Here is a 25541-nt window from a genome sequence, read left to right as displayed (position 1 = left end):
GAGAAAGAGCCTGGATTGGCTCCGAGGAGAAGGGAGTGTGTCCAGTTTGGGATCATGCCAGCAGCAAAGGCAATTAAGTGAAGCCAGCAGGGCTTGAGGCAGAAGCTGGCAATAAAGGGAGGTGAGGGAAAGCCAGTTAAGCTCGTGTACAGGGAAAGGCAAAAAGAAATAAAGGTATTCAAGGGGAAGCTAGAAGAAAGAGGGAAATGGCTGGGGGCTGGGTGTTTGAATCCGATCCAACTGGGGTGTTCCTGGACTCAAGGTAATGGACCATCAGAAATGTAATCATGTTGGGGATCCCTCTCTTCAATCACGACCTCATCACCCCTCTGCAAAACAGGGATCCTGCGTTCTTCCCAAATGACCTCTGGCTGACACCTCTCTCTCCCCTCAACCCCAAAGTCTGGGTCTCCTGGAGGAGCTGGTGGGGGTAGGAGACACCCGGGTGGGGGAGGGAAGTGGCCGGAGGTGGGGTGGGGGGGGGGGGTGCTGGCTTGGCCTGCAGTGTCTCTCAGCTGTGACCCACATCTGGGGCTTCTGGACATCTGACTTGGACACTCCCACTGCCAAATTGCGCCTACACAATCCATCACCAGGTAAAGGCACAGCTATGTACACCGGGGAAAGGGGGGCCATCACCCGCACAGTCACACTCCACAAATGCAAGAGTCCCCAGGGCCATCTAGGGAAAGGCTGGGTGTCCTGGGTTGAGTAAGCGAGGTGGCTGGCAACGCGGTTTCCCTTCCGTCCTCCCGGGGAACCCGTGCCTCGGCTTCCTTCGCTCTAATAATGTGAATGAACCCTGGGAGAGGAGGCGAGAGCGCGTGCGAGCGCGGAGAGGGGAGAGGAGTGGGGGAAGAGAAAATCCGGGCCGGGGGGTGGGGAGGGGGCGGAGAGGGGCAGAGAGGGGAGGCAAACCCGGGCGGGGGGCCGAGGCGCGAGGGGCGGCGCCGAGAGGAGCGGGGCGCGGGCCCGGAGCGCGGCGGCGGCGGGCGGCGGGCGGAGGCGCGGAGGGCGCGGGGCGGAGGCGCGGGCCGAGCCGGGAGGGCGGGCCGAGAGGGAGGAGCCCCCGGCCTCCGCCGCCAGCCCGCCCGGCGGCCCGCGCAGCCCTCACTCGCCGCCGCGCCTCGGAGTTTGAGCCCCGGCGGGGGCCCGAGCGCAGGCACGCCCGGGGCGCGGGGTCGGAGCGCGCAGCGCGGCGCCGCCCCCCGGCCCTCGGCCCCCCCACCCCAGCCCGGGCGCCCCCGGAGCGGCGCGCGGAGGGAGGAGGGCGGGCGGGCGCGGCGGGCCGGGCCGGCGGGCGGCGGACTATGAGGCGCCCACCATGGTGCGATGCGACCGCGGGCTGCAGATGCTGCTGACCACGGCCGGAGCCTTCGCCGCCTTCTCGCTCATGGCCATCGCCATCGGCACCGACTACTGGCTCTACTCCAGCGCGCACATCTGCAACGGCACCAACCTGACCATGGACGACGGGCCCGCGCCCCGCCGCGCCCGCGGCGACCTCACCCACTCGGGGCTGTGGCGGGTGTGCTGCATCGAAGGTACGTCCGGCCCGGGCACCCACCCACCCCCCAACACACAGACACACACACACACACACGCACGCACGCACGCACACCCTGCCCGGGGTGCCGGCCGGGAAGGGGGTGGGCGCGGCACTGGCTCCGCGCGACACACAAAGGAGCCGGAGCGAACGGGCGGGTCCCCTCGCGGCCAGCTGTGCACCAGTTCGGGGTCCCTTCAACCGACCCCACAAACTCTCCACGCACACGCACACCCCCTCGCACGCAGGCACAATGAAACACGCCGAAACTCACACGCGCGCGCGTGCGGCCCGAGACCGGAGCGATCCCGAGGGGCCGCGCCGGAGCCCCCGGGGGAGGTGGAGGATGGCGTGGGGGCGGGAGGAGGCTGGGGTTGGGGGGAGCCGACCGGAGAGGAGGGGAGGAGGAGGGGGAGGGGTTGCTTGGCAACCGGTGTCTGTGCGATTGCTATGGGAACTGGCCATCCTGGGGCGGGGCCGGCCGGGGGCGGGGAGCGCCGGGGCCGCTCCACGCTAGCTCCAGGCCCGGGCCGAGAGGTAGGGGTGGAGGCTGGGCTCCGAGCGGCTCGGTGCGAACCGGGTCGCCGGATCTTGACGCCGCCGAGACCCTGCTCCTCCGCCTACTCTTCTACGGGGCCCCGACCCGCTCCTCCCTGCTCGGTGGGGAGGGGAGGGGTGCGTCACCGAGGCCCCCCGCTCCCCCCCCCCCCGACTAGGGGAGCAAGCCCTCGGCCCTGGTCCCTCGGCAGGGAGGCTGCGGGAGACCTCGGCCGGACACTGGAGGGTGCAGGGGCTACCCGAGGACCGAGAACTGCCTGGGAGGGGCGTGGCCACCCCGTCGGGGCAAGAGGGGCGGGGCGCTGCGCCCCTAGATGCGCGAGGAGGCCGAGTAGAAGGTGTTCTAAGGTGGGAATGCCTCCGGGGGCCGGGATTGGGTGTCCCGGGACTGTGGGGACCGCTCCCTCCGCGGGAGGGGGTCCGGACGCCTCCAATGGCGAAATGCGCCCGACTTCTGCGCCTCCCACCCGCCCCGCTGCGGGACTGGAACTAACAGGTGGCTGTGGAGGGGCGGTCTGGTCCCAGCCAGGTTGTGGACGGGTCTGCCGCTCGGGCTTGGCTTTCAGATCGGAGAAGGAGTGGGGGAAGTTGGCGGAGCGTTCCTTTCGGATATCCTTGGACAGAGTTTCCTCGTTCTTCTCTGTAACCTTTTCCCGTGCGTTAACTCCGCCCCTCGGTTATTCGGGGAGTTCTCCCACACACCTAGGCTGCCTTACTGCAGCTACAGCCCCTGCAGATAGTTCAGCGGTGTTGGATCCTGGTGGAGGTTGGTAGGGAGGTTGGTAGAGATGGCCCTTTTCCTGGCCGCGTTTGGAGTCAGCTAAAAAGAGGCTTTGTAAAGCTCGGCGAGGTTGAACTTGCTCCCTTTCCTTCCCCCTAGGCTGCACGCACAGGAATCCTGCCCACCAACGCCCCCCACAACCTCTCCCAAGCGAGGCTGCCTTGCCCTTTGCAATTGGAGTTTAATGCCAGGGCTAAGTGGTATCTTGGAGGAGCGGGCATGTGCAATCAATAGTTTGCCAAACACAGGCACACAAAGGATCGGTGGGCCCACGATCACACCTTCCTCTTTTCTTTTGAAAAACATCATTTTGGGTGTGCAGTTGTTCAGATCACGAACACCTACTCTTCTCATCTGGAGAATGTACCCACGTCACTACCTGCCATGGCACCTGAATTAGACACAGAACAGGGGCTGCAGAGCCCCCACGTTCTACCCCACAGGCTCTGCGTGGCGCAGTGAGCCATGTCACTGTCACCACCCGGATGCACACGTGGACCCCAGGCCTTCCAGTCTCCCGGCGGAGACTGGAACTAACTCACTCCTCCTCGGTGGCAAGCCCGGCCTCTGCAGAGTGGCTGGGATGCCTCCTTTATTAATTCCTCATCCTCATTAGGATTGATGCTTCACTTAGCATCTTGCCAGCTGCCTGGAGCGTTTGCACTCAGTGTTCATCAAGAGAGCCCCAAGCTGATCTGGGCAGCTGGCTCTGCTGGCAGAGGGAGGGTGGGGAATTGCCATCTGGGGGACTTCACCGTAAGAACTGAGCTGCCTCTGTCCCCCCCCCCCCCCCCCCAGCTCAGGGGTTCTGAGGGCCAAACCAGGCCACATCCAAAGGCTAGAACACCCTGGGACCAACCCAGGGCTAGGAGAGCAGGTTCAGGATTCCTTGTTGTGGCTGGCTTTATCGTGACAGTCCCTCGACCTGGGTGGAAGTCGCCAGCTTATCTCCTAAAAGCACAGTCACCTGACGTCTGCGATGCCTCCACCTGCCAGCCGGCCGGGGTCCAGGCAGCCCAGTAAGCCCAAGCCACTCCCCGGGGGCCTGGTCACCCCAGTGTTGGCTTTGTGTGTCAAATGCATGATTTCCACCTGTTCTCTAGCAAAGTACCCCAAAGCTTTACGTGGGGAAAACAATGCAAAGATCAAACCTCTGAGCTGAAACTGGAAATGCTGCAGCAGGCAGCCAGCAAAGCCCTGGTTGTGACCGTGGGACTCCGAAGCTCTTGCTGGCAACTCACAAACCGCGGATTCAGTTTCCCGGTCGTTTCCCATAAATGATGTTGCTGGGCCAGGAGAGCCCAGGCCTCTGTGTGTTTAAGGCATCCGTGCAGTCTGACAGCCTCAGCAGGGCCAACATCGCCCCAGCCTCTCTCTGCTCCCCCAGAGCCGGGTCTCACCCCTCCGCCCGTCTATCGGACAAGTCAAAATACTCGAGCGTGCCGAGCCTGTGCATGTTACCACATGGCACGTTCACAACAGCCCTGAGAGGGTGCTGTCTTCACCCCCATCTGCAGCCGAGGGTACAGAGGCTCAGAGAGGGCAAGGCACTTACCCAGAGATACCCAGGTAGGAGGCTGCTGGGCTAGATTTGAGCCTTTGTCTCACAACAAAGCTCTTCCCACCATGTCATCCTGCCCTTTCCCAAACAGCTTCTGGGTTGCCATTAAAAATAGAACCAAGTACTTGACTACCCAGTGGAGCCTAGCTCTGAGGTTGGGCTGCCAGCAGCATGAAGGCATTCAGAAGAGAAAATGTACAAGTGATGCCCAAATTGTATAACATACTCTCCCTTCCCTTCCTTTCCTTTCTTTTCCTTTCCTTTCCTTTCCTTTCCTTTCCTTTCCTTTCCTTTCCTTTCCTTTCCTTTCCTTTCCTTTCCTTTCCTTTCCCTTCCCTTCCCTTCCCTTCCCTTCCCTTCCCTTCCCTTCCCTTCCCTTCCCTTCCCTTCCTTTCCCTCTTCTCCTCTCCCCTCCCCTTTCCTCCCCTCTTCCCCTCTCCTCTCCCCTTCCCTCTGTTTCTCTCCTCTCTTGTCTATTTCTGTCTCTGTCTCTTTCTCTTCTTCCACCACATTCTGGACTAGCCCATCCTCGTCACAATCAGCCTCCTGCTCCCACCCTTCCCAAGACCCCACCTCATTCTTCCTCTGTGTCTTTGGCGACACTCAGCCCCAGGCTGGTGGACATAGGAAAGGAGTAATAAGTCTTTGCGGACTTTTCTGTCAAAAGTATCACCAAGCAGCATTTGTTCAAGCTCTAATGCGTGTTGCAATCAGGCAAGGTATAGAGTGGAAGCAAGAGTCATGGGGCACGTACTGTGTGCTGGGAACGAAAACCTCATGGAAACACAGGGGAGGTGACTGGGCCCAGAGGGCAGCGGCGAATGTCAGCATGCCCAAGCCTCCCTGCCCCGTTAGCTCTGGGGTGTTCGCTGGGGCCGCTGGAGGCCAGGGTCCATGAGGGACCCAGACACCGCACTGCCGTCAGGAGGACTCTGGTCCTGGCAAAATTCAGCCTCAGCCCCGCCCCTCCCCTCCCCTCCCAAGCTCCCCAGAGATGAAGCTGCCCCCCCACCCCAGACAACCACAGCTCTGTCAGAGCCTGAAGGTGGCAGCCTTGACACCAGGCTGACCCCCGTGCCTGCTTTGTGCCAGCTCTGTCCTGGGCACCGGCTGGGGAGAAGGTGCAGAGAGATTCTTGACCTTCTCCACCCTGAGGGCTAGAGTCCTCTGTCCCAGTCATGTCCACCTCCCTCACCTGGGCAGCATCTCTCACACCAGCGTAACCAGACTGAATTCACGACACAGCACACAGAGAAAAAGAAACCATGAGTACTGCGCCCTGGGGCCAGGGGAGAGATGGGACAGCCGTAGGGGACTACCTGGGGGCTCCTGCCTGCCGAGGCCCCGCCCAGTCCCCGCCCACTTGCCCAGCGGCCTGGGGGCGGGGCTTCCTCCTCCAGGGCCCTTGGAACCCTTTCAAGGCAGGTGCTGGCCTTAAACTCCCAACATAGGACCTTTCAGAGAGCTTTTGATTCAAATAGCACCCTTTCCACACCCACTGCGCTCCAGGCACCAGCCTGGGAACTTTTCCTGTGTTTGCTTTCATTTTCTCTTGCGATAACCCACAGGCAGCCTGTCCAGTGAGGCCCAGGCAAGTGAGAGCAGCCAGAACAGGCCTTCCCCAGCTAGTCCCCTCTCCCCAGGGCTCCCCTTTGCCCTCCGGTGTTGATAATAACAGCCATCCCTTAGGGCTGACCTTTGGGCAGGACTACATTAGTTCCTGCAATGGTCAACGCTTCGAGGTGAATATTATCTGCCTTTCATAGATGGAGGTTATGAGGCTTAAGATGGTCACCGCTCTTGAGGATCACAGAATGTCTTCTGTCTGGATCACCGTGGAGGCCGGACTGATGAGCCTGGCTTTCCACCAACCAGAGGATGTCCTTTGTTTGAACCACCCAGATTTGGGAAGGGGCAAGTAAGGGGCTGTCTTAGCTCAGGCTGCCAGAGAGCAAAATGCGATGAACCCAGTGACTTGAGATTTATTTCTTACAATTCTGGAGGCTAGACGCCCAAGATCAAGGTGCCAGCCGGTTTGGTCCCCGGTGAGCGCCGGCTTCCAGGATTTCAGGTGGTCCCCTAGTTACTCTGCCCTCAGGTCAGAGTGCTAGCTCTTGGGTCTCTCCTGATAAGGGTGCTAAATCCCATCATGAGGATCCCACCCTCAAGACCTCAGCTAAACCTCGTCACTCACCGCCAAAGCCCCACCTCCAAATCCCACAGGGGCAGGGGCGGGGCGGGGGGTGGGGGGTTAGAGCCTCAACACATGAATGTGGAGGGGAACATCAGCATTCCTGTCCCTGCTCCCTAACAGGTGCTCACTCTCTAGTCATACAGGCAGGAGTCTTGGCAGTCCTTCTCTTGTCTACCTTCCCTTAATGCTCTGCTTCGTTCTTCACTGCTTCCTCTCTTCTTGTAAGAGAAAACCATATCCTTTTAACTAGATCTAGCTGACCTACCGAGACGACTTTGGGGATCTTGGTGGTCTGATTCAATGGCCTCACCACAGAGCCAGCTTCGGAGAACCCCCGTGTGAGGGGCTTCAGCAAGGCTCAGTAGGAAACCAGCAACGCTTTAAAATAAGTCTCCCGGGGCGCCTGGGTGGCTCCATTCATTGATGCATTCATTCATTCATTCATCCATTCATCCATTCATTTATTCCTTTGTTCCACACATGCTCACTGAACACCCGCTCCGTGTCAGATGTGTGAGGCTCTTGGCCACAGCCGCAGACGGGATAGACTCGGTCTCTGCGCTCCTGAAGCCAGCATTCCCATGGAGCTGACACTTTCGGGTACTAGGGAGGGTTAGGAGGGAAACAGAGTGAGGGTGTGCTGGGAGAGGCTGGGGAGGGCTGCGGTCAGTCAAGGGGACAGGAAAGAGCTGTTGGAGAACTGCAGGAAGACCTTCCAGGGAGAGGAAAAGGCAAGCGGAGGCCCCGAGGCAGGAGACGCTGGGCAAGGCTCCATCACCGCGTGAGGGTGCGGGGGTGCGGGGGCTCAGGAGAGGCTTCGAGATCAGCACTAGGATCAGTGCTCTGGGGAGTTTCGGGAGGACAGTAAAGTGATCTGATTTATGATTTTAGAAGATCCTCCGGCTGTACGTGGAGAGTGGAGATTCTGGAAGGCAGGGGAGGCCACCAGGAGACCAGTCTGGTCATGGTTGCGGAGAACCAGACTGGCGGCCTGGGGCCAAGTGGCGGCGGCAGAGATGGGGACAAGTGGAGAGAATGATGGGGAGGAGGAGGTGAGGAATCCCAGGATGCCGCCTGGATCTGGGGCCACGGCAGCTGCGGGACAGTGGTGCTGCGTCCGGAGGAAAGAGCAGGGTCGGGAAGGGAAACCGAGCACGTACCCCTCGGGGTTCCACATCTGGCACTGGCCAGCAGCGTGCCCACCTCCAAAAGGCATGCTGGAAAGTACCGAGGAGAGTAACTCGGGAGGACCACCATGAGTCATCACAGCCCCGAGGGTTTCGGGCTCGGGTTCATCATCAGCTACCCCTCACCACGGGGGCGGGGTTTCTCAACCTCAGTACGACATTTTGGGCTGGATCGTTCTCTGTTGTGGGGGCCGTCCTGCGTGGTGTGGGATGTTTAACAACCTCTCTGGCTTCTGCCTACTAGAAGCACCGCCCCCCCCCCCCCCCCTCCGCTCGCCACCAAGCTGTGACAACCACAAATACTTCCAGACGCTGCCGGATGTCCCCTGGGCATGTGTGGGGAGGGGATGGGGGGGGGGGGGAAGCAAAATCAACCCCCTGCAGAGAACCACTGCTCTAAGGAAGCGTCATTTCGGAGGGGGGACGGGAGAGACCCAGTTCCTGGCAGCCGGTAGGAGTTCCACCCGTTTCTCTTTTCTTCGAGAAAACAAATGTGGAGGGAGCCTAACCCTCCTGGTAGGGTGAGCTGGCCTCTGCCTACGTGATGCCCACTTGCCTTCTCTTCCTAAGATAACTAGCTGCAGGTGACCCACCGTACCTTGCCTGTGACACCCCAGCATGTGTCCACACTGGGAATGGGAACTGCTCAGGTGCCCTGATCCTCACACGCTGGAAGCAAAGACGCAAAGGAAGCTCGAGGCGGGAGAGGCAAAGTGACTCACCCGAGGTCACACGGCGGCTGGCTCGTTCGTTCGTAACAGCCCCCGGAGCAGGAGAGGGTGTGGGGGCGGCCTGGTTAGGGCTTCGTTGGCACAGCTCACCGGCTCCGTCACAGTTAACCCACAAACACACACTCCAATAAAGACGCGTGTGCACGGGCCAGATCCCCGGGAACAGCTTCACCAAGAGAACAGACTGGCCCTAACCCCAGGGCCAGGCCCAGGCCCCCCCGCAATTCTTGTGTTTCACCCCCGTGGTGCTCCGGGAGGCACTGCGAGAGAACATCTCTCCTGAGCGGCAAGTCAGGACATGATGCCAGATGAGAGACGTTCTTTTCCTCACGCATCAATTTCTCCGTATGAAAAACTTTTCAAAGCTGTGAAAATGACATCACGTGATTCTCCCCTGGTTAGTTCTTCTTCCTCCAACCAAAAAACAGAGAAAGGAAGAAAGGGACAAGATTAAAAAAAAAAAGAAAAAAGAAAAGAAAAAGCAAAGTAGGTGAGGCACTAGGACGGAAGTAGAAACAAGAGCAGGAAAATAAGGTGACGATTGAGTCCGATTGAGCACACAAAGTGCCTGCTGCAAAGGCCGGCCGTGTTGCTGGACATGGGCCACATGCTTGTCTCTGAACTTCCTGGGGCCGGGACAGAGAGGAGAGCGTGACCAACTGTAAGGTGCCAGTGTGCACATAATAAAGGAAATCACTGCTGAAGGGAAGCCAGATCGTCTCTGTCACAGAGGCCTGGGACAAATGAATTCCATGTGTCCTTCTGTTGCATCCTAATAGACTCTGTTGAAAAGGCAGCGTGGGGTAGAGGCAGGAGGCCAGGTTTTGGGGAGAGAAGACTTGAGTTCAAATCCCAGCTTTCCCAGGTAGCTGTGCAGCTTTGGGCAGGTTACTTAACCTCTCTGAGTCGCTCATGTGTCTGGAAAATAATGAGACAGCAGATGTGAAAGTGGCCAGTGCACACGTACGGAGTAGGCGCTCCCCAAACACGATGCTCGTCAGGACAGCCCTGGGGAGACTCGGGGCCTGCCCCTGGCCTCTGTATTCCACCAGGTTCCCGAGTGTAGGCCAGGAGCCAGATGAATGTAGCTGCCAACCTCCAGTAGGGGGCTGTGAGGAGGCCTGAAGGTCATCCTTCACCTGGTAGCTATATCTCTCGCTGGATGCTAGCCATCCCTGCCCCTTTGCATTTCGAGGGCACTCCACAGTGTCAGGACAGGGCCGGGGTCCAGACGACCCTCTGAGGGAAGCTCCAGGGATTCTGCAAAGTAGACAGCACCTCCCCTGCATGACCCCAACTCAAAGACGGCAGACTGTGACTCCGTACTTGGCCTCAAGTGGCCTTGGCATCAGGCCTCCTCCTGCCCTCCTGCTTCCCTGGGGCCGGGATGGGGCCTGGGAGCCGCCCTGCTGGGGTCCTGGGTCAAAAGAATCCTCTGATAGCTTCTGCTACCCTAAACATCAGGATCTCTCTGTCACCGCACTACTCTCCCCCACCCCCGACTTCTGTCCATCCTTCAAGCCAGCCTCCCCCAAGAAGCAAGCCCCAGCTCCCTCCTTGGGCTCTTTGAGCACGTATGCCCCCAGCCGCAGAGTTTGTGCACCGGCTCGTAAAGCTTCGGATTTTATAACTTGTTTTTCAATGTTTGTTTATTTCTGAGAGAGAGAGGGTGCAAGCTGGGGAGGAGCAGAGAGAGAGAGAGAGAGAGAGAAAGAGGCAGAGGATCCTAAGCAGTCTCTGCACGGTCAGTGCAGAGCCTGATGCAGGGCTCGAACCCACGAACCGTGAGATCATGACCTGAGCCGAAGTCAAACGCCCACCAACTGAGCCACCCAGGCGCCCTAGGCTTTGGATTTTAACTGCAGCCGCCCTCCCCCCTCCCCCACCTCGAAGGATTGCTGACCTGAAGCGAGGCCTGTCACACAACATCCACCCTCCTGTGCCTCTCACCACGCAGAGCCTACAGAGGTAGAGGTACTCCAGAGTGCTCTCCAGGTGTCCCTCCTCCTCCCAGGCCACTGTCCCGTCTCTGAGAGTGTGGAGTGGGCGTGGGGAATCTCTTGACTCAAGCCCAGCTCAGAGCCTGGGAGAAAACCGATTAACTACAGCTGCTCGGCCTCCCTGGCTCACCTGCCATCGTTCTTGCTCTCTGTCACCTCCTCGCCCCCCCGGGGAGAGACACAGGGCTGGACGCTCATCCCAGCTCACCCTTCGGGCCCCCATTAGGCCACACGGAAGTGGCAGCATGGGACGGCCAGCCCGAAGTCTCACGGACCCGGGTTTGAGCCCAGCCTCTGCCACTTGTCAGACAACCTCTAAACTAGAGTTCCTTCATGGTAAGACAGGGGCGTGGGCATATTAGCCCCTGGGATCGTTGCAAAGATCGCATGGGAAATCTTTCCAAGGGTTATGTGCAGAATTACCTTCAAGGTGCCTGGCATCTTGTAGATATTCAAGGTGGGATGGCCTTCTCCCTATCCCCATGCGTCCCGGACTTTGGAGATGTTCCCAGAAGAAAAAAGTTTGCAGCCGATTTGAGTGAGGCCCCGGGTCCGCTCAGAGGCCCCCAGGGTCTGGGAGTAGGAGACGCTGGGCCTCCCTGGGGTTGTTCGGGCCAGTGGAGAGCACAGCATGGTGCCATCATCTCGCAGAGGCAGAACCGCTCCGAGGGGCTGCTGTGAACCATGAAATCGGAACCGGGGGGATCTCAATTAGGAGTCGACATAGGGTCTGCCGTCAAGGTGGTCCCCGTGGCGAGGATGGCAGCCTCCCAGGCCGAGCGTCCCCCCTTCCCGCCTCCTGGCAGGCAATGGGGCCACGGCCGTGAACTCCAGGGTGGCGGGATCCGGGCTGTGATGCAGGAGGACAGGCTGCTGGGCTGTGGGAACACTGGAATGAGAGTCAGGAGACCCGTGGCCTGATCCCAGCTCTGTCACTGATCATCTGAGCCGTCTTCTGCTTGTCCCTTAACCTCCTAGAGCCTCACATCTGCTTGTCTGGCAAACGGGCAAACAATACCTATCCTTCCCTCCATCTTTTCTGCCTCCCCTTCCCTCCCTTCTTTCTCCTCCTTCCCTCTTGCCTGCCTCATCTCTCTGTTCCCCTCCCTCCCAGGGTCATGTGAAGAAGAGACTTGGGAAGGTGCTGTTAAGACACAGTGGCGGTTCCCACAGAGGCACTGCAGAGGGGACAGGACTTCAGGCAGCCTTTCGTGGAAACATTATTGGCTTGGCCTCTTTTCACCCTGACAACCTTGGCCAGGAGCCACATGCAGGTGGCTGCTCACATGTCAGATGTGCTGCTGGTGGCCAGTGTGGTCTCTCCACGACTCCTCTCCCACCCTCTCGGTGCTTAGCCTGCTTTGGATTCTGGGTCTCCCTCTCTCTCTCTGCCCCGCCCCTGCTCATGTTCTGTCTCTGTCTCAAAAATAAAATCAACATTAAAAAAATTAAAATCTGTAATCAGATGACATCCTTCCCCAGCTTGCCACCTTTCAACAGACCCGCAACCCACTTGTGGTCAAGTCATGCTTATTCCCCGATGTCCGAACCCTGTAGATACGGCCCCACTGGCCTCTCTGACAGCCCCCATTGGGAGCTTCACTGTCCAGAAGAAAAGAGTGATGGAAGGTGATATCTGGACCAAGTCCACGTGATGGTTAATAGGACGGGGGCTGGCAAAGGTGGTCAAAGAGACGTGCATCCGAATCCTGCTCTACCCTGCATTCCCTGCGGCCTTGGGCAAATTCCCTAGCTTCTCGGAGCCTCAGTTTCCTCATCTGTAAAATGAGATACAATGATAGACACCCGCCCCAGGCAGTGGAGCCATTCCCCGAGACACAGAACCAAAGTGGAGGAACCTAGGGGGACTGGAGACAGGAGAGCTGGACACGGAAGGACTGAGTGCACAGGGTGGGGGACCACCCCACCCTGCAGGGATGAGGCGGGGCGGGCCCGGAGACACAGATGTGGAAATCATCTGCTGGGTGGATGAAAACAGTTCCCCCTTGTGATGGGATGTCAGGCTGTCAATGTTGAACCTCGGTGCCTTCGGTTCCCCCACGGGACCCATGGCGCTGTGGCATTTGTATTTTCTGAACCTAAACTCGATAAAAAGCAGGCAACAGGTTTTCTGTTGTTGTCGAGGCTGTAAGAGTAGCACAGGAGGTGTTACGGAGATCCTGAAATTTCGGCACTCCTTGCTTGTTTGAGGAGTTGGTGGGGCAGGGGGAGATGCAGACCGTTTAAAATCAAGACTGTCCTAGAAAAACCCAGACCCCAGTAACAGGTCATGTGCAAAGGATGTGAAATGACTGTGGTCACCAGGGTTGTATTCGAGGGCTGGGGACTTGGGGACTCGGAGCTCGTCTGTGTGTTCAGAGCTCTGCTGACACCCTCCTTGAATTCTTGATCACTCTTGAACAAGAGGGTCTGCATTTTTCGTTTTGCACCGGACCCCATACATGACACAGCCTCTCCTGAGTGTCCTTCTGCCCTGAGAAGAGGCTTTGATGAGAAAAACAGGACAGGGAAGCTGGTGCTGGAGGGTCCTGGGGTTGCACTGAAATTGGCGGCTAGGGTGGGGAGCGGAGGTGGGTGCTGGAACCAGACCTCACCTGTTTCTTGTCTTTTTTTCTTCCAAGGGCCACCCCCAATGCTACTCAAAGCCAGGGGCTGCCTTAGAGGGCAGTATTCCTTAAAACTCTGTCACTGTTAAGCATTTATGGGGCATATGCTGAGTGCCTGGCTTCGTGCTCGCACTGTGGGTACAGAAAGCCCTTGGGGAATTTACCCTCTGGTTCCGGGGAACCCCACAGGAGGCAAGAGGGCAGCATCATACAGGGCAGGGTGTGGGGAGCATCAGACCACACCTGGATGTGGGGTCCTCCTCCTGGGGACTCTAACCAGACCTGTCTCATGGGGTCATCAAGAGGATCCAGAGAGGAAAATACACGCGGGGTTCCACACACATCTGCTTCACAATGGACTTGAAATACCCAGCAGCTGTTATAAGCGGCCTCTTGGAGAGGAAGGAGGGCATGGGGGCGGGGCAGAGGGTTCATATGCGGGGGTGAGTGGGGTTTGAAGCCAGGCTCCGCCTCCTGCTAACTGTGGGGCCACCAGCCGGTCATTTCACAGTGTCTGTGAGCCTCAGTTGCTTTCTCTGCAAAATGGGGTGTTAGCAACACCTTCGGTGCAGATTTGCACACAGGAGCCGGGATGAGCCAGGAATAAAGTGTGCAATGCCTGGTAGTGATTGGCATTTACTAACCCAGAGAATGCCCTGCACGTGGGGGCAACGGGAAGGGGTCCCCCCACCCCCACCAGCACCCGTGAGGATGGGTCTCAGAGGAAGAGGGTCTTTGCCGAGCCCCCACCCCAAAGCACAAGCAAGGAGAAGAACACGGATCCCTGAGGATTCCTCGGGGACATCTCAGGACACCCAGGCTCCCTTCCAGGGGCCAGACAGTCCGGCCAAGGCCGTGTCACCAGCTCATCTTTGCCACGCGATGGGGGGAGGCCGCCCCGCGCTCGCTTCCGGCCCTCGCTCTGAAAAGCCCCGATAACAAGCGCACATTGACGGCCGGGTTCCCCTGGGCGAGCGTGCTGTTCCCGGCTCGCATCTGAGCCCTCGCCCGAGACATTTTCTCGCTTCAGCAATTTGGCATGTCATACAAAGGGGCTCTGATTTTTCCTGATGTCCAACTCCTCTTGCATGAAAAATAGCTTTTGTTGTCTTTCTGCCCACGGATTCCTGCGTGTGAGGCAAGGCCAGATGCCTGGTGGGCGAAGAGTCCCGTTTGCTTAACCGTGTGCAGGGTCTCTGTCCTTCCACCTTGGCGGCCCCTTGTGGCCCATGGCCCTGAGGTTCGGTCCCTCCGGGAGGTGTGCGTCCTGGCCCCTGGCCTGTCCTCCGCCTTCACATGGATCAGTTCCTCTTCCTACTTGGTGGCTGTGTCCCGGGGGTCCCTGTTTGGGTTGCAGCCACTCCCACTGTCCCCATAATCACCACACCCACCCGGCCAACCTGTGGGTCCCCTTCCTGAGCATCCCACCAATCCCAAGCTTTTTGTTCTTCCTAGCCCCCAACCTTCCCTCCCTCCTTCTCCCTCCTCCCACCTCTCTCCCTCCCTCCCTCCTTTCCTTGCTTTCTGCCTTGTATTTCTGTTTCTTCCCCTTTCCCTTTGCGGTGTGCCATTTTTCCCCCCACATTTATTTATTTTTGAGAGAGAGAAAGAGCACGAGTGGGGCAGGGGCAAAGAGAGAGGGAGACACAGAATCCAAAACAAGCTCCAGGCTCTGAGCTGTCAGCACAGAGCTCTATGTGGGGCTCCAGCCCACAACCCACAAACTCATGACCTGAGCTGAAGTCAGAGGCTTAACGGACTGAGCCACCCAGGTGCCCCAAGAGTGTGCCATATTTAAAGCACACAAACTCTCTCCTGCTTTCTGTTCAAGGCAGACTTTTGAAAGTTCTTGAGGCATTTAGTAGATAAAAATGTATTCTCTTAAGTCTGTGATTTTGGGGAGGTTTATTAAACATGGGGAGAATTCTATTAAGTAGCAAATTGAGTGAGTCAAAAACCCATAGATGTGGAAGCTGGAAAGGTCATCTGGTACAATAGATGTGAGTAGGGCTCGGTTTATTCTAGGAGGCCAGAAAAAAGATATTGGAAGGAAATTCACCAGTATATTAACGTAGTGGTCGTGGGAACTAGGCGTGATTTCTTTTGCCTGCTTCTATCTTTTTCAAATTTTCCGTTATGTTGCAGGGGGTGGCGGGGAACATAGAAACCTGATATTTAAATTTAAAAAGCACCGGGTCCAGTCTCCAGCCCTCAGACAGATGAATGGGTACGTGGGTTCATTCGGCATTGATGGTATTTGTTCTCTTTATTCTTCAACTCATCCAGACACACACTCCCCGCCATCATGCCCAGTCACCTTTTGTCAGTGTTTTATTACAGGCCACCCCTGACTACTAACCAAATTGATTCCTGGACGAAAGCCTCTGTGAGCTGTCCATAGTTGAGATTTTGTTTCCCACAGGCACAATTTACACACTCGCTTTCCATTCCTAGAAATCCATCTCATACCATAAAAGTACCCGAACTGACCCCAAAAGTGAGCGAAAGGAAAATAAAACCCAGATATATGCTTTGACAAACTTTTATCACATATGTAAAACTAAATGCTTCATATAAAAAGCTGTGTCATGCAATGTTCCTTTGGGAGAATTTTTCTGCCTGAGTCAGGCTGGCTAAGGTTTTAAAAATCTGAATCCAGGGGCGCCTGGGTGGCTCAGTCGGTTAGGCGGCCAACTTCGGCTCAGGTCATGATCTCGCGCAGTCCGTGAGCTCAAGCTCCGCGTCGGGCTCTGTGCTGACAGCTCGGAGCCTGGAGCCTGTTTCAGATTCTGTGTCTCCCTCTCTCTCACCCTCCCCTGTTCATGCTCTGTCTCTCTCTGTCTCAAAAATAAATAAAACGTTAAAAAAAATTAAAATAAAATAAAATAAAATAAAAATCTGAATCCAGTGACATTTGAACAGAATTTTTTTTCTTTTCTTTTCTTTTCTTTTCTTTTCTTTTCTTTTCTTTTCTTTTCCTTTCCTTTCCTTTCCTTTCCTTTCCTTTCCTTTCCTTTCCTTTCCTTTCTTTTCTTTTCTCCTCTCCCCTCCCCTCTCCTCCCCTCCCTCCTCTCCCCTTCTCTTCCCTTTTCTGAAAAATCCCCCCATGGCAAGTTTAGACATGCTTCATTGCACCAAGAAGTCCTCAAAATGCTTTAAAATAAAGGGTCCTTCTGTCTCCAATATTTTCCACTGCCAATTCCGTTCGTGTAAATTCTTTAGAAAAAGTCTTTGCGTGGCAAATACTGGAGGAAAGGCGATTCCCACTGTGACCTGTACACTACCACCTTGCTCTTTGGGGCAGTGAGTCAGTTGGCCCTTCAAATGCCAGGCGATGCCTGTCAGTGCCCAGGGGTCCCTGCGGCCAGATGCTCATCAGTGCTGTCTTTAGCCGTTGGCAGCGGGCTTAGCTAAGATCGCGGTGCAAGATGATGCCCAGAGGCAAACATGAGGTCCCAAGCCCAGCGGCCCAAGGCTGAGATGCCCAGTCTTAGACGGAACGATTATTCCTTGATCCTCATCAAAATCGCTGAGCCTCTGATAGTAATGTTTGTTCCTTCTCGCGCAGTCTTTCCTGGAGCTGAAAACAAAGCCCTCGTCTTCCGCCCTTAAAAGTCCTTTATGCTCTTGGAAGTGGTGTTTATGTCCACCCTCAATCCTCCCATCTCTGAAGGATCGGGAAGGAAATTCACCTGGTTCTGTTTGTTTGTTTTCTTTGTGGTTAAACCTGGTTGTTTTCTCTAGACCGTTTCTGGCTGTCAGTCAACAAGCCTTCATGGCATGGCTCCTGGTGCAGAGCGCTCTGGGAGGGGCTGGGGTCCAGAGACCCTCGGGAGACCCTCCCCACTTATCACAGGTTGCTGTGCTGCCCATGAAGTGTCAGGCTAGCATTTCCCTGCCCTGGGTGCCCTTGGGGCCCTCTCCTCTCACCTGCTTACCCACCCCACACTCTCCCTCCTACTTCTCTGCGTAGGATCCAAATTACGATTTTTTTTTTTTTTAAATAAGAGTGAACATCTAGTGAACACTTACTGTGTACCAGGCACTAAATGTATCCTTTTCAGAACTTTCCATATGTCATCTCATCTCATCATCATAACAGCTGTGGTTTAACACTATTTAAGTAGTTATTTAATGAGCCATTGGTTAATCAGGTATATTACAGAGAAAAAGAGAGAGCACGTGTGCACAAACACTTACATGGTGCTTACTATGTGCCAGGAACTGTCCCAAGCTCTTTAGAAATTTAAAAAAAAATTTTTTTTAAGTTTATTTATTTTAGAGAGAGAGAGAGAGAGAGGGAGAGGGTGTGGGTGGGGGAGGGGCAGAGAGAGAGACACACAGAATTTGAAGCAGGCTCCAGGCTCTGAGCTGTCAGCCCAGAACTTGACGCAAGATTCAGACTCACAAACCATGAGATCATGACCTGAGCTGAGTTCGGACGCCTAACCGACTGAGTCACCCAGGCGCCCCTAGAAAGTTTTTTTTAAGTTTACTTATTTATTTTGAATGAGAGAGAAAGAGAAAGAGAGAGAATGAGTGGGGGGGGGGGGGGAGATAGACAGAGAATCCCAAGCACAATCCCAATCCGGGCACTGTCAGCACAGAGCCCGACATGGAGCTCAGCCCCACGAACCACGGGGCTTGATCATGACCTGTGCCAAGATCAAGAGTCAGAGGCTTAACCGACCGAGCCACCCAGGCGCCCCCAAGGCACTTTCTATACGTTGACTTAGTTACTCCTCACTGTGATGTAGGTACTGTCACTGCTTGTACTGTATTGATGGGGAAACTGAGGTGTGGAGAAATTGAGTAAGCTGCCGTAGGCCCCAGAGCCAACAGGTGGTGAAAACAGAATTCAAAGTCGGGCGGTCTAGCTTCACATCCCATCCCCTTCATCGCGGAGCTGTGACAGCAGTAGCTGCGACTTCTGAGAACCTGTAATGTGTGGGCACTTTGTGGAGTCCGTCTCCTTACAGCACGCTCGCGTGTAACACTTCCCTTGCGGGGGTGGAGAGACTAAGGCAGGCTCACCACCCTGGACGCAGGCCAACATGTGCGCCCTGCTCTCTGCCTCCCCAAACTCGCTTCCAGCTCCTTCCACGGCCCCGTGTGAAAAACTGTCCCATGCCTGCCGCATGTCGAGGCAGAGAGCAGCCTCCGTCTTCCTGAGAGGAGGCGTTGGGTGGCTCTGTGTCCTGTAAATATCCCAAACTGTCCATAAGGAGCCTGGGGGTCTAGGGGCCAAAACCCAGGCTGCTGTGCTGCTGGTGGGGAGGAAGGCTGGATGTCGAGAGAGAACAGGACCTGTCCCCCAGCTGCAGCTCGGTGGTTCCCAGATGCTGGCTGTGAGCCGGGCTGGCACGGCAGCCTTCTCGGAAGAGGTGGGCACAGCATCGTGACCAGAACGGTGCACGATGCCGGGCTCTGAGTCTGACTCATGCAGCCTGGAGAGGAAAGATTCTGCTGTCAGACCGAAGGCGGCTCTCAAGATCGGGTGCTCTCAGCAGAGAAGCTGAAAATCATTCTGCTCAAGACAGCTCCTCTAAGGAGACATTAACCATGCGCTTCAAACCCCCACAGCCCGCGTTTCGCAGGGGATAGCACCTGCCAGCCGACTTTCACACCCAGATTCCGATTGTTGGCATTCACGTGGCAACTGCTGGCTCACAAAAAGCGGAGAGAAAAACAGTGTTGATCAGACCGGAGGCTTCCATTCATATCAAGTTCAGATGCAGGCGAAACTAATCCAGGGCAATGGAAGTCAGCGACGTGCCTCCTCATGGTGGAGAATTGACTGGGGCAGGAGGGAGCAAGAGGGAGCCCCAGGCATGTGTGTGACCACGTTCTGTATCTTGATCTGGATGGAAGTTACACGAATGTAGACACAGGTTCATCGAGCTGCGCTCAGGATCGGTCTCTGTGTATTATCCTCAATTAAAAAAACAGGGGCGCCTGGGTGGCTCCGTTGGTTAAGCAACCGACTTTGGCTCAGGCCGTGATCTCATGGTTCATGAGTTCGAGCCCCACATTGGGCTCTGTGCTGTCAGCACTAAGCCTGCTTCAGATCTTCTGTCCCCCCATCTCTCTGCCCCTCCCCTCCTTATAAGTAAATAAATAAATACATAAATAAGCTTTAAAAAAAACAAATACAGGGGTGACAAAGATCCCTCAGGTGGCCTGTCACCAGCCCTTACCTGCCACCATTGATCCCCACCTGCTGGCCTGTGTTTTCTTCAGGTCTAGTCAATCCAACAGACAAATACTCACTGGGAATCTGTGCACCTAGCCCCTGCTACGTTCTGGAGACTCAGTGATTCATTCATTTGTTCTTTCATTCAGCAATTATGTTTGCACCCAGCCTTTCGGGAACACTGCTTGGGCCCCGCTGGACGAAAAAGATGTTCCCCTATCAGGGGCTTGCGTGATTCGGAGGTGATGAGGCCTCCCACTTGTGCATGCCTCCTGATCTAGAGTCTCTCATGGAACTCTCTCACCCCTGCAGAGACATGGGCTCTGTCAGCCTCAGAAGGCAGAGCAGGGGAGGCGGAGATGACTTGAACTTGCATTGTGCACCATTCGGTACACGGTGCTGTACCCACCTCCTCTGAGAAGAGCCTGCGCCCACCCCAGGGTGCCCGACTCACCCCCACACAGGCCTCATCTTTACGGAGATGTTTCCCTGAGCCCAGCACACCTGCTGAGCAAGGGCTGGTCCTAAGGGTAGCAGAAGCTTGATATGTTTTGGGTGAGGAGGGTGTGGCCCAGGGGCCAAGAGTGACTTTGCTTCTCTGAAACCGTTCTCTCTCTCGGCCAGGCAACTGGGATGCTGAGAGGTCACTTGTTGCCCTGCCTGGCTGCCCCATGTGCCCCCAGCGCCCCACCAGTAGTATTTCCGAGTCTCTATTCAAATCCACCAACTACTTACTGAGAATTTTGTTTTTCCTCGCCGCCCCCCAATACTTACTGACAATTTAAAAACCAGACCCCAGACTGAGTGCTGGGCACTCAAAGATTATTCATTCATTCAGCAACATTTACTGAGTGCCTAGCACTCACCAAGCAGTGTTCTAGATGGTGGGCAAAGTTTCCTTCACAGCAGTGAGCAAAACAGCAATTCGCATAATGATTATATTGTCTCGGGGGACAATAAGCAAGAAAACTCAGGAGAGTGGTGGGGGAGGGCCCCACTGGCAGGAGGAAGTTGAGTAGGCCTACAAGAGGTGAGGAGGTGAGCTCTGCAGAGGTCTCGGGGACAGTCGTTTAGGGCAGAGGGGGCAGCAAGCATCACAGCCCTGTTCAAGCCTCTCTGAGGCCTGAGTGGCTAGAACAGGGACAGGCGATGTTGGTCAGAGAGGGGCCTGTGGCCACCAGTAAGGATTTAACCTTTTACCCAAGCACCGGCGAGCTTGGGGCAGCGGCTTTCACCCAGGTTCCAAGAGGATACTTCTGGCCACCACGAGGACTGCGCTTGGGTTGCTCCCAAAGTGGATAGGGCTCTGCTGGGATCCCTGGCGTGGTCTATCAATCCCAGAGGGGCCTGACCCCCATCAGTCTGAGGAAGTCAGGGAAGGCTTCCCAGAGGTGGTGCCATTGGCTGTGTGTTGCAGATCATGTAGGAGTCTGCAGTCGGGGGGACCTGACCATACAGAGCCACATTCACACATTCATTTACTCCTCTGTTCATCCTTCAGCAGACATTTTATTGAGCACCTGAGTGAAAAAGAGAGTCCTGCCCGTTCCTAGGGGAAATTAGTGCCCAACAGGGAGGGGAGAGACAGAGAGGCAGCCAAATGCATTAGAATTCCTTGTGGAAGTGTGATGATCAATGCATATTCAGGGAGCTGTCACCACTCAGGATGGGGAGGGGAAGACCCTCAGACACCTTGGGTGTGGTCATAGGAGTCTTTCTAGACAATAGGTCATCTGAGCCCGTTTTGAAAGATGAACGTGAGTTCCTTAAGAACGTGAGAGGAAGAGGGTTCTAGACAGAGTACCAGCACAGGCACACAGGCATTCCCTAGTCACCGAGTGCCTACCGTGTCCCCGGTCCTGAGCTAGCCACGGGGGGTGCACAGAACACGGGGTGTTTTCTAGAATGCTGAGGAAATTTGGGACCACTGAAACAAAAGGCCCAATATGAGAGGAAACCCAGGAGCTGGGATCGGGGTGGGGGGTGGGGTGGAGAAAGGGCCGGAAGCTAGAGTCCCGCACACCATGTTCAGGACCCGGCATTTGGCCCTCCTGGCAAGTGTTGCCCATTAAGGCTTCCACTGGGGGTGGCATCTAGATTCTGACTTGTGTTTTGAGAGCTCACGGTGTCTCTGCTACAGAGGATGGAGTGGACGGGGTATGGCTGGAGGCAGAGAGACCTGATAGGAAAATACTGGAAAAGTCCAGACCAGGGTGATGGTCCCTGACTTAGGATGATGGGATGGAGCAGAGATCTCGCAGATGAGATCCCGCCCATCTCGGAGACAGACTGGATGTGGGGATGCAGAGGGGAACCCATCACGGCAGGGGGTGGGGTGCTGGGCGAATGATGTGTCACCAAGGAGGACAGCACCCCTGGGAGGAACAGCAGACTTTGTGAGCGGGGCCTCCGAGGACAGTTCCAGGCCGGAGCACGGGGACACGCGGGGAATAGCAAGGCCATTACAGGTTGGACGAGACCCTACCAAGGCTCTGGTGCCTTCGCTAATTTTTTCATCACTTGATGATCCCCGTTTTGCAGATGGGGAAACCAAGGCACAGCGAGTTGAAGTAATTGTCACAAGTGGCAGGGCCTGTAAGCGACAGGGCTGGCATTGGGATTTGCACATATTCAGTCGGGCTCTGGATGCCACGCTCCTGCCCTCCACACTGAGAGGCAACCCCCAGCCCCTGGATGCAGGTGAGAGCCGGGAACATCTCTGGGGGGGTGAGAGGAGCCACACAGGCTGATACCTTTCCTCAGCGAGACGTGGGTAGCTCTGCACCCCAAGATCCCGTAGGTGTGGCCTCAGCTATGTTCCCTGGTGAATTCGCACATGGCAGCTGGGCGCCCCCACCTTAGTCACATCTCCGTCCTGAGCAGAGAGGACGTCGCTGCCCACTTACTGTCTAGAGACCCCTCGCTATCAACACTCTCGAGCTAAGCCCGGAACACGGAGACCAGCCACGCTACAATATGGGTGAGCCCTGAAAACATTATGTGAGGTCAAAGAAGCCAGCCACGAAAGCCACAGCCCCGTACCCAAGTCCCACACACTGGGAGGCTTGAACGCCAGAAATTCATCGCCTCGCAGTTCAGGGAGCTGGAGTCCAAGATCAAGGTGTCGGCCAGATTGGTTTGTCCCGATCACGTGAGGGAGAATCTGTTCCGTGGTCCCCCCTGCCCGCTCCCCCCCCCCCCCCCAGCTTCTGCTGGCAATCTGTGGTGTTCCTTGGCTTGTAGATCTCGGTCTTTATCTCCCTCATGGCCCACTCCCTATGTGCACGTGCCTGTGTCGAAATTTCCCCTTCTTATAAAGACATGAGTCATATCAAATTGGGACCCACCCTAACGGTCTTCTTAACTAGATCTGCAACAGCTCTTTCCGAACAAGGTCACATTCTGAGGTTCTGGGGCGTTGGAACTTCAACATATGAATTTGGGGAAAGGGAGGGGGACACAATTCAACTCTTAACGGGTTCATATTGTATCCTTCCATTTATACAAAATGTCTAACATATTCATGGAAACAGGAAGCAGATTAATGGTTTCCAGGGACTCAGAGGAGAGGCGGATGGACGTGACTGCTTAGTGGGTACGGAGTGAAGTTCTTCACTTGGGGTGATGACGATGTTCCAGAACTAGGAAGCAGGCTTAGAAAGACGAGCTAACTTGCCTGAGCTCAGAGAGCTACCAAGGGGGTAAAATGAGATTTGCCCCAAAGCTTGTGTTCTTTCCCTTACCGCTGGGCCCAAATGGAGGGTTCTCCTTGGGCAAGTTAACTAACTTCTCTGAGCCTCATTTTCTTTGTCTGCAACATGGAAGCAATAGATCATCCTTATTCTCTACCCCTGTGAGAATTCAAGGAGATAATGCACGGAAGAGTTGCTGGCACATTCTAAGTGTCTAATAAATGGTCGTTGTTGTTACTCTACCAGTCAGGGTCCGTCCAGGAGAAACCAAAGCAACTCTGTGTCTTTCAGACGGAGGAAATTTAATAAAGCGAGTCGATTTCCCAGGTGATCAAAGAGCTGAGAAGCCAAGTGGGGGAATCAGGAGGCATCCAGATGTGAGCAACAAGGGGAAACCCCTTCCACCCCTGCATGAAATGAAAACACACGGAGGTGGTTTTACCAGAGGCCAGCCCGTCCAGCAAGTGCTTGGCTCCTGGGGGAAACTGGGACCACAAAGGGAAGGACTTTCCAGAAGGAGCCAGACCCCCAGAGGGGATCCAGTAGCCGCCACCAACAGTGTCCAAAGAAGAGAGAAAGAAATACCCTGACTTCTTTCCTTGGACCTTCTCATGTTCCATCAGAGCCTCCTATTGGCCAAAACGACCCAGAAAACCATGGGCAAAGGAGCCTGGGAAGTGTAGTTCCCTGGGATGCAGCGGTCCTCTCAGCTGCCGGTGCAGGTGATGAGCAGTGTTTACCGTTGGTCCACGTATGGCACCTGCCTGCTGCACGGACGCGCCCCGGTCTGTGCATGCCACAAGTCTGCACCGAGGGAGAGAGCAGCGTTGCAGCCCATGATGCCTGTAGCCCAGCCCCTCCCGTTGCCATGGTGGAAGAACCACGTTGGAGCACAAGCATCGGGGCTCAGAGTGACTCGGTCGGTCTGCTCATCGGAGCCGTTGGACAGATGCGCCTTCCTCCTCCGCTGCCCTCAGCGCGACAGAGGGTAGAGGAGCTGGGAAGAGAGAAAGCCCCGGAATCTGCAGCGCCCGTTTTTCTTTGAAGTGAGGAAGCAGCTTTTACTGTCGTCCTTAGAAATCCATGTCCGTCGTTAGGGACTTTGTGGCATCTGCCCCTCGAGCTCGCACGTAGCCTGGCCTCCTGCCACCTCCGTCACTCGTTTGGCTCTTGACTCTTGCCACTCGGACAGCAAGAGAACGGCACATGGTCCCTGCCACTCTCCAGACAGTCCCGAGACATACAGGACATCACTGGGGGGAGCGCCTCCCTCGGGCCAGAACGTTGCAGAAATTCGTTGGCGGAGGCTTCCCATTTCTGGTTCCATCATATGCAAGGCATCGAAGAGGCTGGAGAGTTGGATAAGAAGAGAGGAGGTCAAGGGCCTTTTACTCCCAGGGTCTTCAGCATCGGGGTGTGACGTGAGTCACATCGCTGGGTCCTTGGAAGAAGATGAGGCACACAGGGAGAAGGTCCCGTGAAGCTGGAGGGAGAGACTGAGTTGACAGAGCTACAAGTCAAGGTGTGCCGAGGATTGCAGGCCAATCTCCGAAAGCGAAGAGAAGGGCACGGAGCAGATTCTTCCCTTGCTCTTTCCGAGAAAGCAGAGCTCTATCGATACTTTGATTTTGGACCTCTGGCCTCCAGCACTATAAGAGAATCAATGCCTTTGGTTTTAAATCATCCTGTTTGTTGTGCTCTGTTACAGAGGGCCTCGGAAACGAAACAGGAAAACTCATTCAGCCTTGCCGCTAACCACCGAGTCAGCCAGCCTCCCGCAATGTTTCTCGCGTCACGCTCCAAGAGTGGGTAACCTGAAATAAGAGAAATGTGACTTTGTTAGCAGCTGTGTGTCGAGAGCTCACTCTGTAGGCTAAGCATGAAGACGCATCATCTCACTGAACCCTCCCACCCCACCAACCCTATGACGTCGGCACCGTTAACTGTCCTCGTTTACAACTGGGGAAACTGACTCTCAGAGAGCTGAAATAATTTTCCAAGGCAACATGAATATTTTTATTTCTTTCTGGGTCAATGGCTATTTTCAAGACCAGACGGAGCTACTGAAAGCTACATGGACTTGTTTAGACGAGAAATGTATTAGCTTTCTAGGCTTTTCTTAACAAATCACCTACAAGCTTAGGGGCTTAGAACAACGCGGATTTATGATCTCACGGTTTCCGTGGATCGGGAGTGCGGGCCAGCTGGGCTTTCTGGAACTCGGGGTTCTCTTCCAAGCTGACCGGTTGTTGGCAGAATTGGTTTCCACGTACAACGAAGCCCTGGTCTCTTGCTAGCCACCAGCCAGGGGCCTCTTGGCCCACAGTTACTTGCCACATGCCCCCCCCCCCCCCCGGTGGTTCACAACATGGCACCGTGCGTTCTGCCCCGCCAGCAGGAACATCTCTCTGACTTCTCCCCCTCCAGCCTGCCAGAGTGGGGTCTTACATAATGTGAGCTCATCATCAAAT

At 55.8% G+C, this 25541-nt stretch overlaps 1 protein-coding gene across 1 annotated transcript in view; it reads left to right on the top strand.

The window, feature by feature from the left end:
• Positions 1-1237: 1237 nt before the first annotated feature.
• CACNG4 (calcium voltage-gated channel auxiliary subunit gamma 4) overlaps positions 1238-25541 on the top strand; it is a 56699-nt gene continuing 32395 nt past the window's right edge. The window contains exon 1 of the mRNA XM_027047845.2: positions 1238-1544. Within this exon, the coding sequence (XP_026903646.1) occupies positions 1325-1544 (220 nt within the window). The 5' untranslated portion in view covers positions 1238-1324. The remainder of the gene's footprint in view (positions 1545-25541) is intronic.

The sequence above is a fragment of the Acinonyx jubatus genome, chromosome E1, assembly GCF_027475565.1.
Source record: "Acinonyx jubatus isolate Ajub_Pintada_27869175 chromosome E1, VMU_Ajub_asm_v1.0, whole genome shotgun sequence".
NCBI classification, from domain to species: domain Eukaryota; kingdom Metazoa; phylum Chordata; class Mammalia; order Carnivora; family Felidae; genus Acinonyx; species Acinonyx jubatus.
The sequence above is the reverse complement of the archived record's forward strand: the minus strand, read 5'-3'. Positions and strand labels throughout refer to the sequence as shown.